Source organism: Chiloscyllium punctatum, chromosome 3, assembly GCF_047496795.1.
Source record: "Chiloscyllium punctatum isolate Juve2018m chromosome 3, sChiPun1.3, whole genome shotgun sequence".
Classification (NCBI taxonomy): Eukaryota; Metazoa; Chordata; class Chondrichthyes; order Orectolobiformes; family Hemiscylliidae; genus Chiloscyllium; species Chiloscyllium punctatum.
Window position 1 is genome coordinate 116,481,329 of NC_092741.1, and position 18,892 is coordinate 116,500,220.

Here is an 18,892-nt window from a genome sequence, read left to right on the forward strand (position 1 = left end):
CTGCAGAAGAACCTCTTTGCTGCTATACTCAATCCCTCTTGTTATGAAGGTTAGCATGCTATTAGCCTTCTTCACTACCTGCTGTACCTGCATGCTTACCTTCATTGACTGGTGTACAAGAACACCCAGATCTCTCTGTACTGCCCCTTTACCTAAATTGATTTCATTTAGGTAGTAATCTGCCTTCCTGTTCTTGCCACCAAAGTGGATAACCATACATTTATCCACATTAAACTGCATCTGCCATGCATCTGACCACTCACCTAACTTGTCCAGGTCACCCTGTAATCTCTTAACATCCTCATCACATTTCACCCTGCCACCCAGCTTAGTATCATCAGCAAATTTGCTAATGTTATTGCTAATGCTATCATCTATATCATCAACATATATTGGATACAAGATAATGAGAGGCATAAATAGAGTTGATAGCCAGAAGACTTTTTTCCAGGGCAGAAATTGTTAACACGAGGGGTCATAGTTTTAAGCTGTTTGGCGGAAAGTATAGAGGGGATATCAGAGGTGGATTCTTCATGCAGAGAGTTGAGAGAGCATGGAATGCGTTGTCACCAGCAGTTGTGGAAGCGAGGTCATTAAGGATATTTAAGAGACTGCTGGACATGCATATGGTCACAGAAATTTGAGGGTTTGTACATTAGGTTTACCTTACATGAGGATCAATGGTCGGCTCAACATCGTGGGCTGAAGGGCCTGTTCTGTGCTGTACTGTTCTATGTTCTAAACTCCATCTGCCACTCCACAGCCCATTGACCCAACTGATCAAGATCATTTTTAATCTTAGGTAATCTTCACTGTCCACTATACCACCAATTTTGGGGTCATCTGCAAACTTACAAACCATGCCTCCTATATTCTCATCCATATCGTTTATATAACTAACAAACAAAAGCGGAACCAATTCTGATCCCTATGGAACACTACTGGTCACAGGCCTCCAGGCCTAAAAATAACCTCCACCATGCCCCTCTGTCACCTACCCTGAAGCTAATCATGTCTCTGCTGACCAACAAACACTGAACAACACTCATCTTATTTGCCTGCTCTTGGTCCATAGCCTTCTATGCCCCGGTATTTTAAGTACTCATAAAGATGCTTCTAAATGTTGCAGGAGTATCTGCCTCCACCACTTTCCTGGGTTTTGTGGGTTTCCATACATCTACCACCATCTGGGTGAAAAATATTTTTCTGAACCCTTCTAAACCATTTGGTCCTCACCTTAAACTTATGTTCTGTGATCATAGACACACCCACTATGAGTAAGAGATTCTCACGATCTACCTTGTTTATGCTTCTCATAATTTGTATAACTCAATTAAACCCCTCTTAGCCTCCTCTGCTCCAAGGAAAATAAACTCAGTCTATCCAGTCTCTCCTCACATGTATGGCGACCAGAGCTTTAGCCAACACTCCATCAGTGGCCTAACCAACCCTGTAACAAGATTTCCTTGCTCCTATGTTCTTCACCCCAGGTAATGAAAGTAAGCTTCCAGTATGCCTTCTGCACACTTTTTGCTCACATCTTTAGGGATCTAAGGACTTATACATCAAGGTCCGTTTGTTCCTCAGTGGTCCCTACCGTTCACTGTGTATATGTTTCCCTTAGTTGAGCTCCCAAAATGCATCACCTCATACTTAATGGGATTAAATTCCATCTGCTATTGTTCCGCACAATTTACCCGCTGACCAATATCAGACTGTAGCCTGAGACCATCTTTTTAACTATCAACACCACCACAATGGATGCCACTAATTAAATCTTCCACATTCACATTCAAGTCATTAACTTACATAACAAACAGCAAAAAAAAACCTAATTGTGGATTATAGTTTAGATAATAACCAGTTTTGCCCTTATGTTTAAGAATGAGTTTTGATTCATATTAGACGGTGTACTTTCAATTCATTCAAGTATGGTGAAAGTATCTTTTATTCAGGATAGCAATACAAAAGGAAAACAATTGGCCATTTTGCTGATTGAATCTAAATATTTAAATTAATGATGCAACACATGGAGCAGTGGTACTTGACTACTGTTCAACTGGAGACCATCTCCCTTCTGCATCCAGTTGGGTAATTTCAAAGCCAAGTGGCGTTTTCTCTATGCTGACCACACAGAACCTTTGTTGTCTGTGATATTCTTTGATTTGTAGGGAAACCTGATCTCAAGAGCAGCTTCCTCTACTCTCCATTCCATGGCAATGTGAAACATACTAATTTTATATCCAGTTAGAAATGCTAATTAGCTATGACAGTTCCCAATTTTCCTTAATCTTGGAAGTAAATGGACAATTCACAACACAACTGTTCAAAATCAGGTATCTTCAACATCTTTAGGAACTCTGTGTCTACTCACAGTCAACCAAAAGGCTGCTGCCATTATCTAATTGTAATTACTTTGCAACCTCTCCTCAGCGAAACAATCTGAGCCTTCATAGAGTCATACAGCATGGAAACAGACGCTTTGGTCCAACCAGTCCATGCCAAACCATAATCCCAAACTAAACTAATCCCACTTGCCTGTGCTTGGCCCATATCCCTCCAAACATTTCTCTTCATGTCGTTTATAAATCTTTCTCCTCTCACCTTAAAAATATGCTCCCTAGTCTTGAAATCTCCCACCTTAGGGAAAGGACACCTGCCATTCATCTTATCTATACATCTCATAATTTTATAAACCTCTATAAGATCACCTCTCAACTTTCTTTGGACTCTAACAATCAAACCACCTGGGGTAATTGTCAGGTAAACTGTAGGGAAAAAAACACATCAGCCTATTTACGCTAAACTTAAAATTACAATCTATAAATAGAATAATCTTTTCGTCTTCATAACTGTAGCATCGGTACTATGTTTGGATGGGATATACTTGACTGACAAGTCTCTCCATGTTCATATGTTCATGTTCATTAAAAACCTGTTTTCAAAATACTTGTCACCCTCACATAATGACTTCCTCTACAATATCACCCTCTTTAATCCTCAACGTTCCTGTCTTTCATTTACTTATTCTGGTGTAGTACTGTCCAATATGTCTAACAAATTGGAAATTCAGACATGGCTAATTATATTAAAAATGAATCATAAACACAGTTGGTGGGAAAGTAATTTCAAACATGTCCAGCATTTATTATTGGTATTATTACTCAAACTATGTTATTAACAAACTTGCAAAAGCAGGTTGTGTTTGTTCTTTGACTGGTGAGTGCTTTGTTTCCCTAACCATTTTAATGTGGTCAATATTTGTTAAGCAAATATCAAATACCAGATACCATCAACACCTTTCTCAAACTTTGGGAACTCAAGGTCTACTCACAATGAAGTGATAGGCTGCTGCTATTGTCGAAAGTATTTTCCACTAAAATTAGTCTATCTGAAAAAATGACATATTCTACCAGTTTTATGCCTATCTTTGACTCATATCTTGACAAGGCCTTCAAACTTCTAGGAGCCTGAGACAGTATGTTGTATTCATCAGAATTGACCTTGCCATATGATCCAGATCCAAGGTTGCACCATCCTCATTCCTGAACTTGTTGCCACATAATTGGATTCAGCTGATGGTGAAGAAATTGCATCAGCATTCTGATTACTTCCAGGCAGGCTGGTGATAACCACAACAGTAGGACTAACTCCAAACCACTAGCTCTGTTTCTGTAGACCAACTGAGAATTTCTAGCAATTTCTATTTTTCCTTTAAAAGGACAAGATTGTCTTATGGTTCTAGAATTCCTATTTAAATGATAAATTGATATTAAGAGGTGATATTGTTTGTTTGGCATATAACTGTTGCTCAGGTCTTTAATACTATACATACCGCCTTTTAGATCAGCAGAAGCTCCAACGTACTGGAAATTGTCCATGTTGATTACATCAATTATTGGAGAAACAACTCTTGTTTTATCCTGTGAAGAGAAAACAAAATACAAAAAAAAATGCTAATTTTATTTTACTAGTTAGGAAAGTACAGTCAGTTCTTCTATAAAGTGATGTGTTATTGTTGAGGTTGGTTGAGCACTGTTTCTTTCTAATCCCATCACTCCATTAGTCACAACATAAATTTATATGCTCTATTCTTTATGGATAGAACTAATTAAATACTTCATCAAAACTAGGTTTAGAATTTTAAATAACACAGTTTCTTCAATAATCAACAAAACAACTGACTTATTTGGTAAAAATATAAAGATGATTAACAGAGTTTGAAATAGGAAAATATAAATATCTACTGTTCTAAATAACCCCAAAATATATGCACACATATAGACACACACAGATTTAAGACAAAACTTCCTCTGCAGAGACTAATTCTGTTATCAAAACACAAATTTCAGCTATTTCATGAAGGAAAATAAGATATGGCAGGAAATGTTCCAGATTTCTTTCAGTCAGCATCATGGCACATGTAGATGGCTGACACTAAATACAGACAGTCGTTATTGGGATGTTCAAATGCAGTTTGCTTGAGAATCTGCCAGAATTCTGAGGCTTTTACAAGAGAACAGCTGTCCCAGTATTTAGGTGTTACACTGAAAAAGATTTTCTCTGAAAGACAGAGGATGAGCTGGGTAGCTCTCTGTAAGCACTGTGCCCCAAAGTACTTCCAAACTATATCCAAACTAAAACCGTAAACTTAGTCATGTGATTTCCAGGCTTAAAATTCCAAATAATTAACTTTAGCGATGTGACTCCCAAGAAGTGTTTTCTAACAAAATCTCCTGTAGTCCTTCTGATTCTCCTTTTTTAAAAAAAGTCCAGATATCTCAATCTTCCAAATAAACTTATCTTCAAACAACAATATTAATGCTGAGGCATCTTCATTACAAGAGTCTTATAGTGGAGTCTCTGTTGTAACGTAAGTAATACAGCAATTAAATTGCACACAACATCAATGAACTAATGGCACAATTAACTTCTTTTTGTGATGTTGAGATTATAAGTATTTGCCAGAACATTGTGGAGAACTCCCCCATACGTCTTGAAAATAATGGTTATGGGAACATTTACATTGACCTGAGAGGATAGGTAGGACCAAGAATTTTTAACACATTCCAAAAGCATATATATATTGTAGTTTCAATTCTGTAATTTACATCAGGGTTGCAGTAGAACTAAGTCAAGTTTCTTATAAAAATAAACAATGATGGTCTTCAATTGTATGAATGAACAACACATCGACAGATAAATTTGGTTAAGATCAAAGACTATAGTCTGCCTAATAGTCTGTCAAAGTGTTTGTTATCCAGTTGACATAATGTGAATAAATTGGAAAATATAAGACTGCTTATGTAATCAGAATGTCATGGATGTAATGTGCAAAACAATGATTTGCAATTATAAAACTCGTACTGTTTTTCACAATGTGTTCTTTATAGGGAAAAGAACAGCAACAATAAATTGCACTTAAGTATACTCTTAACATAGTAAACCTTTGCAAAGTACTTCACAGAAGAATTGTCAGAATTGATAGAAAGATTTATATATAAGGAGAATTTTAAAAACAAGATATTATTGGATCGATGTTCACCAATGCACATTGGGTGATGGCTGACTGGAGCGTGCAACCAATTGAGTTTACAAGTTCTACAATGACACTTTGCTGTTAATGTCTCTTTATTTGTTTTAGAGCACAATGCAACAAGATTTTAATATCAACAATTGCAATTTATTAGTAATACAATATGCAACAGATTTTAGAAATAGGAAGATAGGTCAGACGAACACATGAATAAAGGGATGGTGTAGCAGGGAAGTGTTTAGATTTATTTTAATCATTGGGATAGCTTCTGGGGAGGGGGGCCTGAACAAGCAGAAAGGGTTGAATCTCAACTGGAATAGCTCCAATATCTTTGCTGGGAGATTTGCTTGTGCTGCTGGAGAAGTTTTAAACTAATTTAGCAGCGAAGTAAGGTACAAAGTACATGTAAAGTCAGGAGCAAGGTTCAATCAGACATAGAAGGAATAGTAGGCCTGTCCAGGAAATGGAGAAAACATGGGCATGATAAAGCACATGACAGGACTGGAAAGCTAAATTTTATCTACAATAATGCAAGGAGTCTAACTGGTAAATCAAATGAACTTAGAGCACTGACCAGCACATTGTGTATGATATTATTGCAATCACTGAGAAATGGTTCAAGGGCAGGACTGGCAGCTCAACATTTCAGGGTATAGAAGTAGAGGAGTAAATATATAGACAAATTAAAGAGAGGCAAGCGAGGAATAGGGCTATCGTAAGAATTTCAACTTTCCTAACAATAACTAGGATCTTCTTAGTGTGACAAGATTAGATAGAGTGGAATTTTTAATGTGCATCCAGGAGAGCACTTTGTGCCACTTCCATTCACCATGAAACTCCTACCTTGATTTAACTTTCCAAAATTCAAGACCTCACACTTGTCTATACTGAACTCCATTTGCCATTTCTCGGGCCCACTTCCCCAGCTGACCAAGGTCCTGCTGCAATTTCTGATAACCTTCCTCACTGTCAACGATGATGGGAATGTGCTAGGTCTAATCTTAGGATTGAAGCTGGTCAAGTGGTTGAAGTTTCAATGAGGGAGCACTTTGGGGATACAGAGTCATAGAGTCCTACAGCACGGAGGCAGGCCCTTGGACTAACTGGTCCACGTTGACCAAAATGACAAAAACCCCATTTCCCTGCACTTGGCCCATATCCTTCTAAACCTTTACTATCCATGTATTTGTCCAAATACCTTTTAAATGTTGTCAATGTACCCACCTCAACCATTTCCACTGGCAGCTTGTTCCATATGCGTACCACTCTCTGTAAAAACGTTGTCCCTCAGGTTGTCTTTTATTCCTTCCCTTCTAACCTTAAACCAATGCCCTCTATTCCCCAACCCTGGGAAAAAAACTGAGTGCATTCACCCTTTCCATGCCTCTCATACCCTTCTACAAGATCCCTCCTCAGTCTCCTATGCTCTGAAGAAAAAAGTCCTAGCTTGTCCAAACTCTCCCTATAACAGGCTGTTGAGTCCTGGCAACATCCTTATAAATTTCTTCTGCATTCTTTCCAATTTAATAACATCCTTCCTATAGCAAGGTGAACAAAACACAATACTCCAAGTGCAGCCTCACCAATGCCCTGTATAACTACAACATAACTTCCAAATTTCTATATTTAATGCCTTGACTGATTAAGGCTAATGCACCAAAAGCCTTCTTCACTGCCCTGCCTAACTGTGACTGCACTTTCAGAAAACTATGCACCGAAACTCCAAGGTCCCTCTGTTCCACTCCACTCCTTAATGCCCTTCCATTCACCATGAAACTCCTACCTTGATTTGACTTTTCAAAATTCAAGACCTCACACTTATCTATATTAAACTCCATTTGCCATTTCTCGGCCCATTTCCCCAGCTGACCAAGGTCCTGCCGCAATTTCTGATAACCTTCCTCACTGTCCACGATAAATCTATTTTAGTGTCATCTGAAACTTACCAATCATGTCTTGTACGTTCTCATCCAAATTATTGATATAAATAACAAACAGGAGTGGGACCAGCACCAATCCCTGAGGCACTCCACTAGTCTGACAAGCATCCTTCCACTATTACCCTCTGCTTCCTACCATCAAGCCAACTGTGTATCGAATTTGCCAGCTCCCCGAATTCCATGCAATCTAACCCTCCAGAGCAGCCTACCATACGGATCATTATCAAAAGTCTTACTGAAATCCACATTGGCTAAGTCTACTTCCCTTCCCGATCTTCTCGGTCACTTCATCAAAGAACTCTAACAAATTTGTAAGGCATGATCTCCCATGCACAAAGCCATATGGACTACTCCTAATCAAACCCTGTCTTTCCAAATGCATGTATACCTTATCTCTCAGAATCTTCTCAAGTAACTTATTCTTCCCAGATCTTAGACTTACTGGTCCACAGTTCCCAGGTTTTTCTTTGCAGCCTTTCTTGAATAAGGACACAACATTTGCCATCCTCCAGTCTTCAGGGACCTCAATCATGACTAACGATGGTGCAAAAATATCACCCAAGGCCCCCACAATTTCTTCTCTAGCCTTTTGCAATGTTCTTGGATATATCTGGTCAGGATCAGGAGATGTATCCACCTTCATACATTCTAATATGTTCAACAGCTCCTCTACTGTGATATAGACCATCCCCAAGATATGACCACTAACTTCCTAAGTTCACAAGTCTTCATGTCTTTCTCCACGGTAAACACAGAGGAGAAAAATTCATTGAGGACCTCACCCACCACATGCATGACCACTTTGGTCCTTAAGTCCTATTCTCTCTCTAGTTATTCTTTTTCATTTAATATACTTAAAGAACCTCTTTGGATTCCCCCAATCTTTCTCGTGCCCCCTTTTCACCCTCCTGATTTCCTTCTTCAGTAAACTCTTGTATTCTGTGTACCTCCAGGGATTCCCTTGATCCCAACTGCCTGAACCTCAGCCATGCCTCCTCCTTTTTTCTGGTCAAACTCTCAATATCCCTTGTCACCCAGTGTTCTTATTCTTGCCAACCTTGCTCTTCATCCTCACAGGAACATATAGACCTTGAACTCTAGCTATCTCACTTTTAAAGGCCTCCCACTTGCCAGAGGACTCTTTGCCTGTGAACAAACTACTCCAATCAATCCCTGCAAGCTCATGTCTAATTCTATCAAAATTCGCCTTGCCCCAATTTAGGACTTGAACCTGTCGACCAGTTTTGTCCGTCTCCGTAACTATTTAAAAATTTATTGAACCATGGTCACTGGTCCCAAAATACTCCCCCACTGTCACCTCAGTCACCTGTACTGCCCTATTTCCCAAGGGTAGGTCGAGTTTTGCCCACTCCTGAGCAAGATCCGCGACATACTACTTGAGGAAACTTTCCTGAACTCACTTAACAAATCCCACCCATCTAAGCCCTTAATGCTATGGCAGTTCCAGTCTACGTTAGGAAAATTACCATGACACCCTATTTCTCCTGCAAGTCTCCACAGTCTCCCTGCATATTTGTTCATCTAATTCCCATTGACTATGTGGGGGTCTGTAGTACAACACCAATAATATCACCTTCCCCTTCATATTTCTTAGCTCCACCCACAAAGGATGATTCTTCAGTTATCTCAGATTACTGCCTTAATCAAAAACGCAACTCTCCCTCCCCTCTTTTCATCACATCTGTCCTACCTAAAGCACCTGTACCCTGGCATATTAAGCTGCCAGTCTTGTCCGTCCCTTAGCCACGTTTCTGTAACGGCTATAATATCCCAGTCCCACGTACCCATCCACTCCCTGATTTCATAAGCCTTACCAGTCAGCTCTAATACATTGAAATAGATGCAATTTAATCCAACAGGCATTCCTTGCTCCCTGTCGTGTTCCAGCCTGACCTGTCTCTTCAACTTAATATTTCTGATTACTGTATCTCCTTCCAACCTCCCACCCCTACCCCGCCAATCTAGTTTAAACCCTATAAATCCAATAAACACAGTCCACCGATTCTTAAAGAACAAACCCAAACAAGTAGACACAACATGTCCAGAAATTCTCACCATACTACCACACATCAAAGCTGAAAAATGTATTGCTGGAAAAGCGCAGCAGGTCAGACAGCATCCAAGGAGCAGGAGAATCGATGTTTCAGGCATAAGCCCTTCTTCAGGAATCACAGACACATCAAAGACATCTTGGAGATGACTGCCAGACTACTCTGACTCCTTGGCATCATGGTAGCCCACAAACTTACCAACACATTGAAACAGCTACTGATGAACCTGAAGGACCTTATACCAACAACTAGCAAAACAAATGTTATTTACAAAATATCCTGCAAGGACTGTAACAAACACTACATCAGACAGACAGGCATAAAACTACCCACCAGGATACACGAACACCAACTAGCCACCAAAAGACATGACTCACTATCACTCTATTCCCTTATATACAGCCAAAGGAAGACACCACTTCGACTGGGACAACATACCCATCCTAGGACAGGCTAAACAGAGATACCGCGGGAATTCCTAAATGCCTGACATTCACACCAGAATTCCACCAATAACCACATTGATTTCGACCCCATTTACGAACCTCTGAGAAAAACAATTGGAAATGATATCACCCACCTTAACAGACCAAGACACATAAATAGAAAGCAGGACAGAACATCAGTGCTTCACAGAAGGCTCACTGATGATGTAGCCTAGCATGGTGACAAAACGTCTGAAAACAAACCTGCCAGCTCAGCGAGCAAATTTATGGTCTGAACCTCAATCTTCTCAGAAATCACAGTTTAAATCCTCTCTTGTAGCACTAGTAAATCTAGCCACCAAGGTATTGGTCCCCCTCCAGTTCAGTTGCAACCCATCCCTTTTGAACAGGTCATCTCTGCCCCAGAAAAGATCCCAATGATCTAAAAATCTGAATCCCTGCTCCCTGCACCAATTCTTTAGCCACACATTCATCTGCCATATCCTCCTGTTCTTACCAACACTAACGCATGGCACTGGAAGTAATCTGGAGATTATCATGGATGAGGTCCTAATTTTTAACTTTTTCCCTAGCTCTAATCACTCCGCAGGACCTCATTCCTATTTCTATCTATCTATGTAATTTGTGCCAACATACACAATGACTTCTGGCTGCTCACCCTCCCCCTTGAGAACATTCTGCAGCTGCTCCAGGACATCCTGGACACTGGCATCCGGGAGGCAACACACCATCCTGGATTCCCATTTGCAGATAGTAGCCATAACTTAGCAAGTTTCAAAGTCATTATGGCAAGGGATAAGAATAGTGCAGAAATTAAGTGTCTGAACTGAGGAAAGGCCAGATTCAGTACCATTAGACAGAATCTGGCAAATATAGACCGGGAACAGCTATTGCAGGTAAGTGTATAATTGGAAAGTAGGAGTCTTTCAAAAGCAGTACAGTGAGAACTCATGGCCAACATGTTCTTATAAGAGTAAAGGGCGAGGGCCACTAGTCCAGGGAATGCTGGATGTCAAGGGATACTGAGAATTGATAAAGAAAAAAAGGAAGCATATGTTAAGTACACAGCATTAAAAGGAGGAAGGCACAATTCACAAACATGGAGTGTTTGGGGGTGAGGTGCTAAAAAAGAAATTAGAGGTGAAGAGGGACCACAAAATATCTTTGGCAGATAGGATTCAGGAAAATCCCAGGCATTTTATAAATATATTAAGGACGGAGGAATACCAGAGAAAAAGTGATGTTTATTAAAGACTGTATAAGCATGGAGCCAGAAAGCATTGCTGAGGTCTTAAATCGATACTTCCTCATCTGTATTCACAGAGGAAAAGGACAATGTAGCTGGACATTTCAGTTACAATTATGAGATTCTCGGGTGTGTTATGATTAATAAGGAAGAGATATTAGATGTTTTAACAGGCTTAAAGATATAAATCCTCATGACCTGATCAGATGAATCCCAGACTGCTGTGCGAGGCAAGAGAAGAGATTGCTGGGGCCCTGGCAGATCCACTTAATACTTCACTGGCCACAGGTGAATTGCACGATGACGGAGATAGCTAATGTAGTTCTTTTGTTCATGAAAGGCAGCAGGGATGCATCAGGTAATTACAGAGCAGTTAGCTTGATGGCAATGGAGGAAAATTATTGGAATAAATTCTCATGGATAGGATTAGACCAACACTTGGAAAGGCAAGGAGTGATCAGGGATAGTCAGCATACATTTGACATAGGGAGATGCTGTCTGATAACTTAGTTGAGTATTCTGAACTAAATATACTAATGAAGATACTGCAGTTGATGTGGCTTATATGTACTTTGACAAAGTCATATGACAAAGTCTCACATGGATGACTGGTCTGAAAGGTAAGAATCCATGAAATTCAAGACAAGTTGGCAAACTGGATCTAAAATTGGCTGTGATTGGAGGTCTGTGACCAGCAGTGTACCACAGAGATCAGTGCTGTTTGTTACATACATTAATGACTTGGGGTGTGAATGTAGAAGGTATAATTAGTAAGTGTGCAGGTGACACATAAATTGGTGGTATTTTTAAGTAGCGAGCAGGATAGTCTCAGGCTGCAGTCTGATATCGATCAAAATCAGGTACTCTCACAGCATATAAGAAGCATCTGGATGAGCATTTAAAATGCTAGGGCATGGTAGGCCATGGACCATGTGCAAGTAAATGAGATTAGTGTAGTTTGGCATTTGTTCATCAACATGGACATAGGGGCTGGACAGCCTATTTTTGTGTTGTGTAACTCTATAACAGAGCTATTAAGGGAGTCTGAAAAAGACAGGCCCTTGACAGTTGGGAGTGAGAGAACAAAATGGGTAGAAAAAGAAATTTGATTCAAAGCAGGACTGAACATTAAAATAAAAACCACTGCGGATGCTGGAAAACTGAGAAAAACAATCCATCAATAAGTAAAGCAGAATCTGGGAAAAGAGAAGTAGAGTTAATATTTCAGGTTGACAGCCTCTTATCAGAATTTGAACAAGGTTAAAGATTTAATTATTTATCATCAAATTGAAAAGGGTAGGAGGGTGAACGATAATCAAGTTAAAAAAGGAAGATGGCACAAAGAAGTAGTATTGTAAAAATAGACAAAGAAAGTATAAATGATTGCAGCAGAAGGGGAAGGGAAGCATCGGAAATCTGACTAGGAGCAGAATGCCCGCTTGGCTCAAAAACTTTGAAGGCAACAAGTAAATTTCATGAGTGCAGACTAGACCTCATCACTTCCACTCCCTATGGCTGTCGGGCAAAGTCTGGACACTACAGTTTAAAATAACAGTAAAGGGTCACTTGACCACCAAATCTGCTCCAGTCAAAAAGTTTTGTTTTAAAGACTCCACCTAATTAATTTACTTTCTTGAGAAAACCCAAATATTTTCCTCCTACTCTCAAAAGTTTGCTAAAGGCAATGACATTTCTCAAGTGGGGTAATACCTGAAGGCCTTTTGCCCGAAACGTCGATTTTCCTGCTCCTCGGATGCTGCCTGACCTGCTGTGCTTTTCCAGCACCACTCTAGTCTTAACTCCTTTCTGCATTTAACATACTGTCCCAATACCAGTGAATGCACTATGTAGCATGAAGATATGTGTCTATGCCTGTGAATTTATAATCTTACTAATTAGATTATTTACTCAGCTTTTTAACAGATACAAAAATCAACAGTGCATCAATTATTATTTTTAGCTTTTACAAGTGTGAATAAAACTAGGATAACAAAGCTATGTCAGAAACAGTGAGAACACCACGAGTGGGAGATTGTGTTGTGCAAGCAAGAGCATGTATAAAATTATGAGAGATACAGACAATATAAAGAGATTACTAAAATGTTTGAAGTCATTTAATGTTGTCCTTGTAGTTCAAGCTAGCTAAATTATTAATGAATGAATAAATATTGGGACAAGCAAGAGTCCTCACCAAGTTTCAAGAAAGAAAGACGGATTATCAAAATGAGGCTTAGAATTATGAGAAAAGCATCAAAGTGATACTGTGGATCTATGTGCTAGAAAAGTGCTCCCTAAACTGTGTTGCAGAGTGTCTCAGGAAGGCCGCAAAACATCTTGCGATTAAGTAAATTTTCTTTAGTAATGTAATTTATCAATTTGATTTTAAATTTCAATTTTTATTTATTTTCTCCTTGATATACGGTGTCACAATAATTTCTGCCTTTCTTTGTTGTAGGATATCACTACGCTTGCCATATGGAATTGATTATATTGCCACACCAGTTTCTAGGAGATCCCATGAAATTTTGATTTTCATTACCAGAGTGGCAAGTTGTCAATACTAGTTTTGCTGAAAGTCTTTGGTCTGCATTAAGACCATAAGCCATAGGAGCAGAAATTAGGTCATTCAGCCCATCAAGTCTGCCACTCAATCACGGCTGATAAGTTTCTCAACCCCATTCTCCCAGTTTCTCCCTGTAACCCTTGATCCCTCAAGAACCTATCCACCTCAGTTTTAAATATACTCAATGACCTGCCATCCACAACCTTCTGTGGCAGCGAATTCCATAGATTCACCACTCACTGGCTGACGAGGTTTCTCCTTATCTCCATTCTAAAAGGTCTTCCCTTTATGCTAAGGTTGTGTGCACGGATCTGAGTCTCTCTCCTACTTATGGAAACATCTTCGCAACATCGACTCTGTCCAGACCATTCAGTATTCTGTATGTTTCAATTAGATCCCCCCTCATCCTTCTAAACTCCATTAAGTATAGACCCAGAGTCCTCAAACGTTCCTCATTCGTTAAGCTTTTCATTCCTAGGACCATTCTCATGAACCTCCAAGCCCAGTACATCCTTTCTGAGATATGGGACCCAAAAATGCACACAATACTCCAAATGTGGTGTGACCAGAGCCTAATTGAGCCTCAGAAGTATATCCCTGTTTTTATATTCAAGCCCTCTCAAAACAAATGCCATCATTGCATTTGCCTTCCTAAGTACTGACTCAACTTGCAAATGTACCTTGACAGAATCCTGGACTAGAACTCCCAAGTCTCTCTGCACTTCAGACTTCTGAATTTTCTCTCCATTTAGAAAACAGACCATGCCTCTATTCTTCCTACTAAAGTGCATGACCTCACACTTTCCCATGTTATACTCCATTTGCCCCTCTTTGACCACACTCCTAACTTGTTCAAATCCTTCTGCAGCCTCCTCAATGCTACCTGTCCCTCTACCTATCTGTGTATCATCTGCAAACTTAGCCAGAATGCCCTCAGTTCCTTCATTCTAGATCATTAATGTACAACGGGAAAAGTTGTGGTCCCAAAACTGAGCCTTGCAGAACACCACTTGTCACCGGCTGCCACTCTGAGAAGGACCCTTTCATCCACCCTCTGCTTTCTGCCAAACTGCCGAGCTTCCATCCACACTAGCACTTTGCCTCTAACACCATGGATCCTTACCTTACTCAGTAGCCTCCTGTGTGGCAGCTTGTCAAAGGCCTTCTTGAAGTCCAGGTAGATAACATCCATTGGCTTTCCTTGCTCTAACCTGTTCGTTACGTCCTCAAATAATTCTAGAAGATTTGTCAGGCATGACCTCCCCTGGATGAAACCATACTGAATTTGCCCTGTTTTACCATACACTTCCAAGTATTCAGAAATCTCATCCTTCACAATGGATTCCAGGATCTTACCCACAACCAAGGTTAGGTTAATCGGTCTGTAATTTACCATCTTTTGCCTTACTCCCTTTTTAAACAGGGGTGTCACTTTAGCAATTTTCCAGTCTTCTAAGACCCTGCCTGATTCTAGCAATTCCTGAAACATCACCACTAACACCTCCATTATCTCTTCAGCTATCTCCCTTAAAACTCTGGGGTGTATTCCATCTGGTCCAAGTGCTTCAGGCCAGCAAGTTTTTTTTAGCACCTTCTTCTTGGTGACGGTAACCATACTCAGCTCTCCCCCTCACTCTTTTGAAGGTTTGGGATATTACTCATGTCTTCCACCATGAAGACTGATGCAAAGTTCCTAAGCCATTTCCTCGTTCCCCACTACTATCGTTCTAATGGCCCATTGTCCACTTGTGCCTATCTTTTGTTGATGTTGATGTTGTAAAGATAATGTATGCAGTGAAGAACAGAAGTTCCATTATTTCTTCAAAAAGTTCTGTTAATAATTTGCAAAACAACAGCTACAATTTACATTAAGGGAGTCTAAACTTCTTGTACCGAGGGCCACATTAGCAAACAGCTAATAAACAACAGGCTATAAATAAAAACACAACTTAACTTACACTATATTAAGCAGAATTATAAACTATAAAAACATACTGTGAAAAATATAACTGCAAACAAACAACTTGTGAAAACCATGAACATTTACTCATCACAGAATGTTAGATGCAATACTTAATGTGAGGTGTGCAGCTGAGGCTTGGACTTTGAAATCCGGTCAATACTAGGTTTGAGATTTGTAGTTGCAGGTTGCATAATGTTACTGAGATAAGCATCAGTTAAGCTCAATCTCGGGTGATTCTTGGTTAAAGTCAATGTAGAAAAGGACTGCTCAACAGATGAATCAATCAAGCTCAGCATTATTTTTATGTCATCATCTCAATTTGTGTCTTAATCAGACTCTTGTAAAACTGCTAAAGGAAACTGTTGATTATAAAGAATGTTGTTGGGCTGTAGTTTGGACAGCTCTGATTAAATTAATTATGCTCATTTTGTGTATCATATACAGGCAGTAGCCCATAAAAACACCATTCTATCTACCAGATTTGGATGTAGAAAGTAATACATAATCATAAATTTTTGAAAGGAGCAGCCCCATCAAGTGGGCTGGATGATTTGTAGAACAGCAGTAATAAGTCAGCAAATAAGATGAACAAGGTACAAAACAGCTAGTACCATCATGATTACCTGGCATTTGGATTTACCTGGCGTGGTGATCCTGTTGCTCCTCAAATGTCTGATTTGCTGATACACAAGTTGTAAAACGATTAGAACTTTTTCATGGTTACAAGCAAAGATAACATCTTTCTAGTTACTTCAAACGGTTGCAAGAGCAGAATGCAAAGCAATGCTCTCATGAGAAAATCAACAAAAGCACTGGGATTGTGGCCAGCTACAACATTGATTCCAAAACCAAGAAGCCTCTCACAAGTGCTGGAACTCTCATTCTACCAGCTTGTCAGGCAGTTGTCTGTACTCTGATAAGCACAGCAGCAGCAAAAGAGATGTTAACAGTTCCACTTTCAAATAACACCAACAGCAGACACACAGAAGGCATTTCACAGTCATGGAAGCAACAGTGATCCAGAAAATTCAAGGGTCAGGGAAGTTTTCCCTGCAGATGGATGAATCTACAGACATTGAAGGTTGTGCACAGCTGATCACAGTTTTTCAGCTTGGTAAGGAAGACTGCTTTGAAAGAGCATTATTTATTCTGCAAGGACTGTCTTCAGCAAACAACTGGGGAGAAATATTCAGGCTGACCAACGAGAATTTGAAAATAAAATGGCAGAATTGCATAAGTCAAGAATGTAAAAGGCTGTGTGTCCAAAGTACAACGTGAAAACCCAGATGTTCAAATTACTCTCTCTACATAAGGAAGTTCTCATATTATGTAGTTAAATCCACCCTAAATGAGGCTATAAAAGTTGCCAACTTCATCAAATCCAAACCAGTTAAATCACACCCTTTTCTATTCAATGTGAAGAAGAAGGAGTTGAACATCGGTCTTTCTCCTTCCTTTGGGGCGGCACGGTGGCTCAGCGGTTAGCACTGCTGCCTCACAGCGCCAGGGATCTGGGTTCAATTCCAGCCTCAGACGACTGTCTGTGTGGAATGTGCATATTCTCCTCGTGTCTGCATAGGTTTCCTCTGGGTGCTCCGGTTTCCTCCCACAGCCTAAAAATGTGCAGGTTAGGTCAACTGGCCATGCTAAACTGCCCATAGGGATGTGTAGGTTAGATGCATTAGTCAGGGGCACACATAGGATAAGGGAATGGGTCTGGGTGGGTTACTCTTTGGAAGGTTGGTATAGACTTGTTGGACCGAAGAGCCTGTTTCCACACTGTAGGGATTCTAATTCTAATTCTTCCTATTGACATTCATTAGCCCTCAAGAGGTTCTGCCAAGAATTTAAGAACTGATTAGTGAATTGAAACAATTCATGCACAGTGAGTGCCAGAATGCTAATATGTTACAAGATTGGCTGGAAAAACTTAATGTCCTTAGCTGATGTGTTTGAGCACCTGAATGAGCTGAATCAAAAGTTGCAAGGATACAGACAAGCCAAATGGGTTCAAATGAAAACTAAGTGTGGAGAGAAGAGGTTCCTTGCATTTCACGTCAAATGTTCAACTGAGCTTCTACTCAAGCTAAGACGGAAGTTTCCTCTCACTTCGAGTCTGCTTCCACATAAGCTCAAGCATTATTTCAGATCATCTGGGACAGAGCAGTTTAATTTGATTTAATGAAAATCCATTTGGGGAGTATGTTCAGAAAAATTAACTGTGTGTTTGAAGGATAAGAGAAGAATTCCTGGATTGCAGTGATTGCAATCTTGAGATCAAATTCAAAGAGATTCCACTGGATTCATTCTGGCTACAAATGAGAAATGAATATCCCTTGATACCAAATCAAGTGATAATCCTTCTGATGCCATTTTCAACCAGCTACATTTATAAATTTAGTTCCTCTTCCCTGCCACATCTCAAAAACCAGAAGAGATTGTGTTTACACATGTGTGGATCAGGACCTTTAGTCTTACCACCATTAAAGCAAAGTTACGTTCATTGCAAACAAGCTCACATTTGCAGTGAAATTCTAGTCAAAATAAAAGTCAAATATTTCTCATTAAAATTGTGGTCGATTTATGTTTCAGTTAGAAATAACTATCATTCCTTGCAACGCTAGTGCTGATTATTTTAAAAACATTTGGTGTGCCATAAAAAGCTTGACAATACTCCCTAGGATCTTACCATTAAGTGTATAAGTCCTGCTAAGATTTGCTTTCCCAAAATGAAGCACCTCGCACTTATCTGAATTAAACTCCATCTGCCATTTCTCAGCCCATTGGTCCATCTGGTCAAGATCCTATTGTAATCTGAGGTAACCCTTTTCGCTGTCCACTACACCTTCGCTGAACAAAGAGACCTTGGAGTGCAGATTCATAGCTCCTTGAAAGTGAAGTCACAAGTAGATTGGATAGTGAGTATTGTTGGTCAGAGTATTGAGTACAGGAGTTGGGAGGTCATGTTGCAGCTGTACAGGACATTGGTTAGGCCACTGTTGGAATATTGCGTGCAATTCTGTTCTCCTTCCTATCGGAAAGATGTTGTGAAACTTGAAAGGGTTCAGGAAAGATTTACAAGAATGTTGCCAGGGTTGGAGGATTTAAGCTATAGGGAGAGGCTGA

The 18,892-nt window shown here is 39.8% G+C and overlaps 1 protein-coding gene across 2 annotated transcripts in view; it reads right to left on the bottom strand.

Moving 5' to 3' along the window:
- The window catches only part of galnt2 (UDP-N-acetyl-alpha-D-galactosamine:polypeptide N-acetylgalactosaminyltransferase 2), a 109,861-nt gene that overhangs the window by 33,745 nt on the left and 57,224 nt on the right, over positions 1–18,892 (bottom strand). For both annotated transcript variants that reach the window (XM_072558883.1, XM_072558892.1), the window contains one exon: positions 3,836–3,923. In XM_072558883.1, the coding sequence (XP_072414984.1) occupies positions 3,836–3,923 (88 nt within the window). The remainder of the gene's footprint in view (positions 1–3,835; positions 3,924–18,892) is intronic.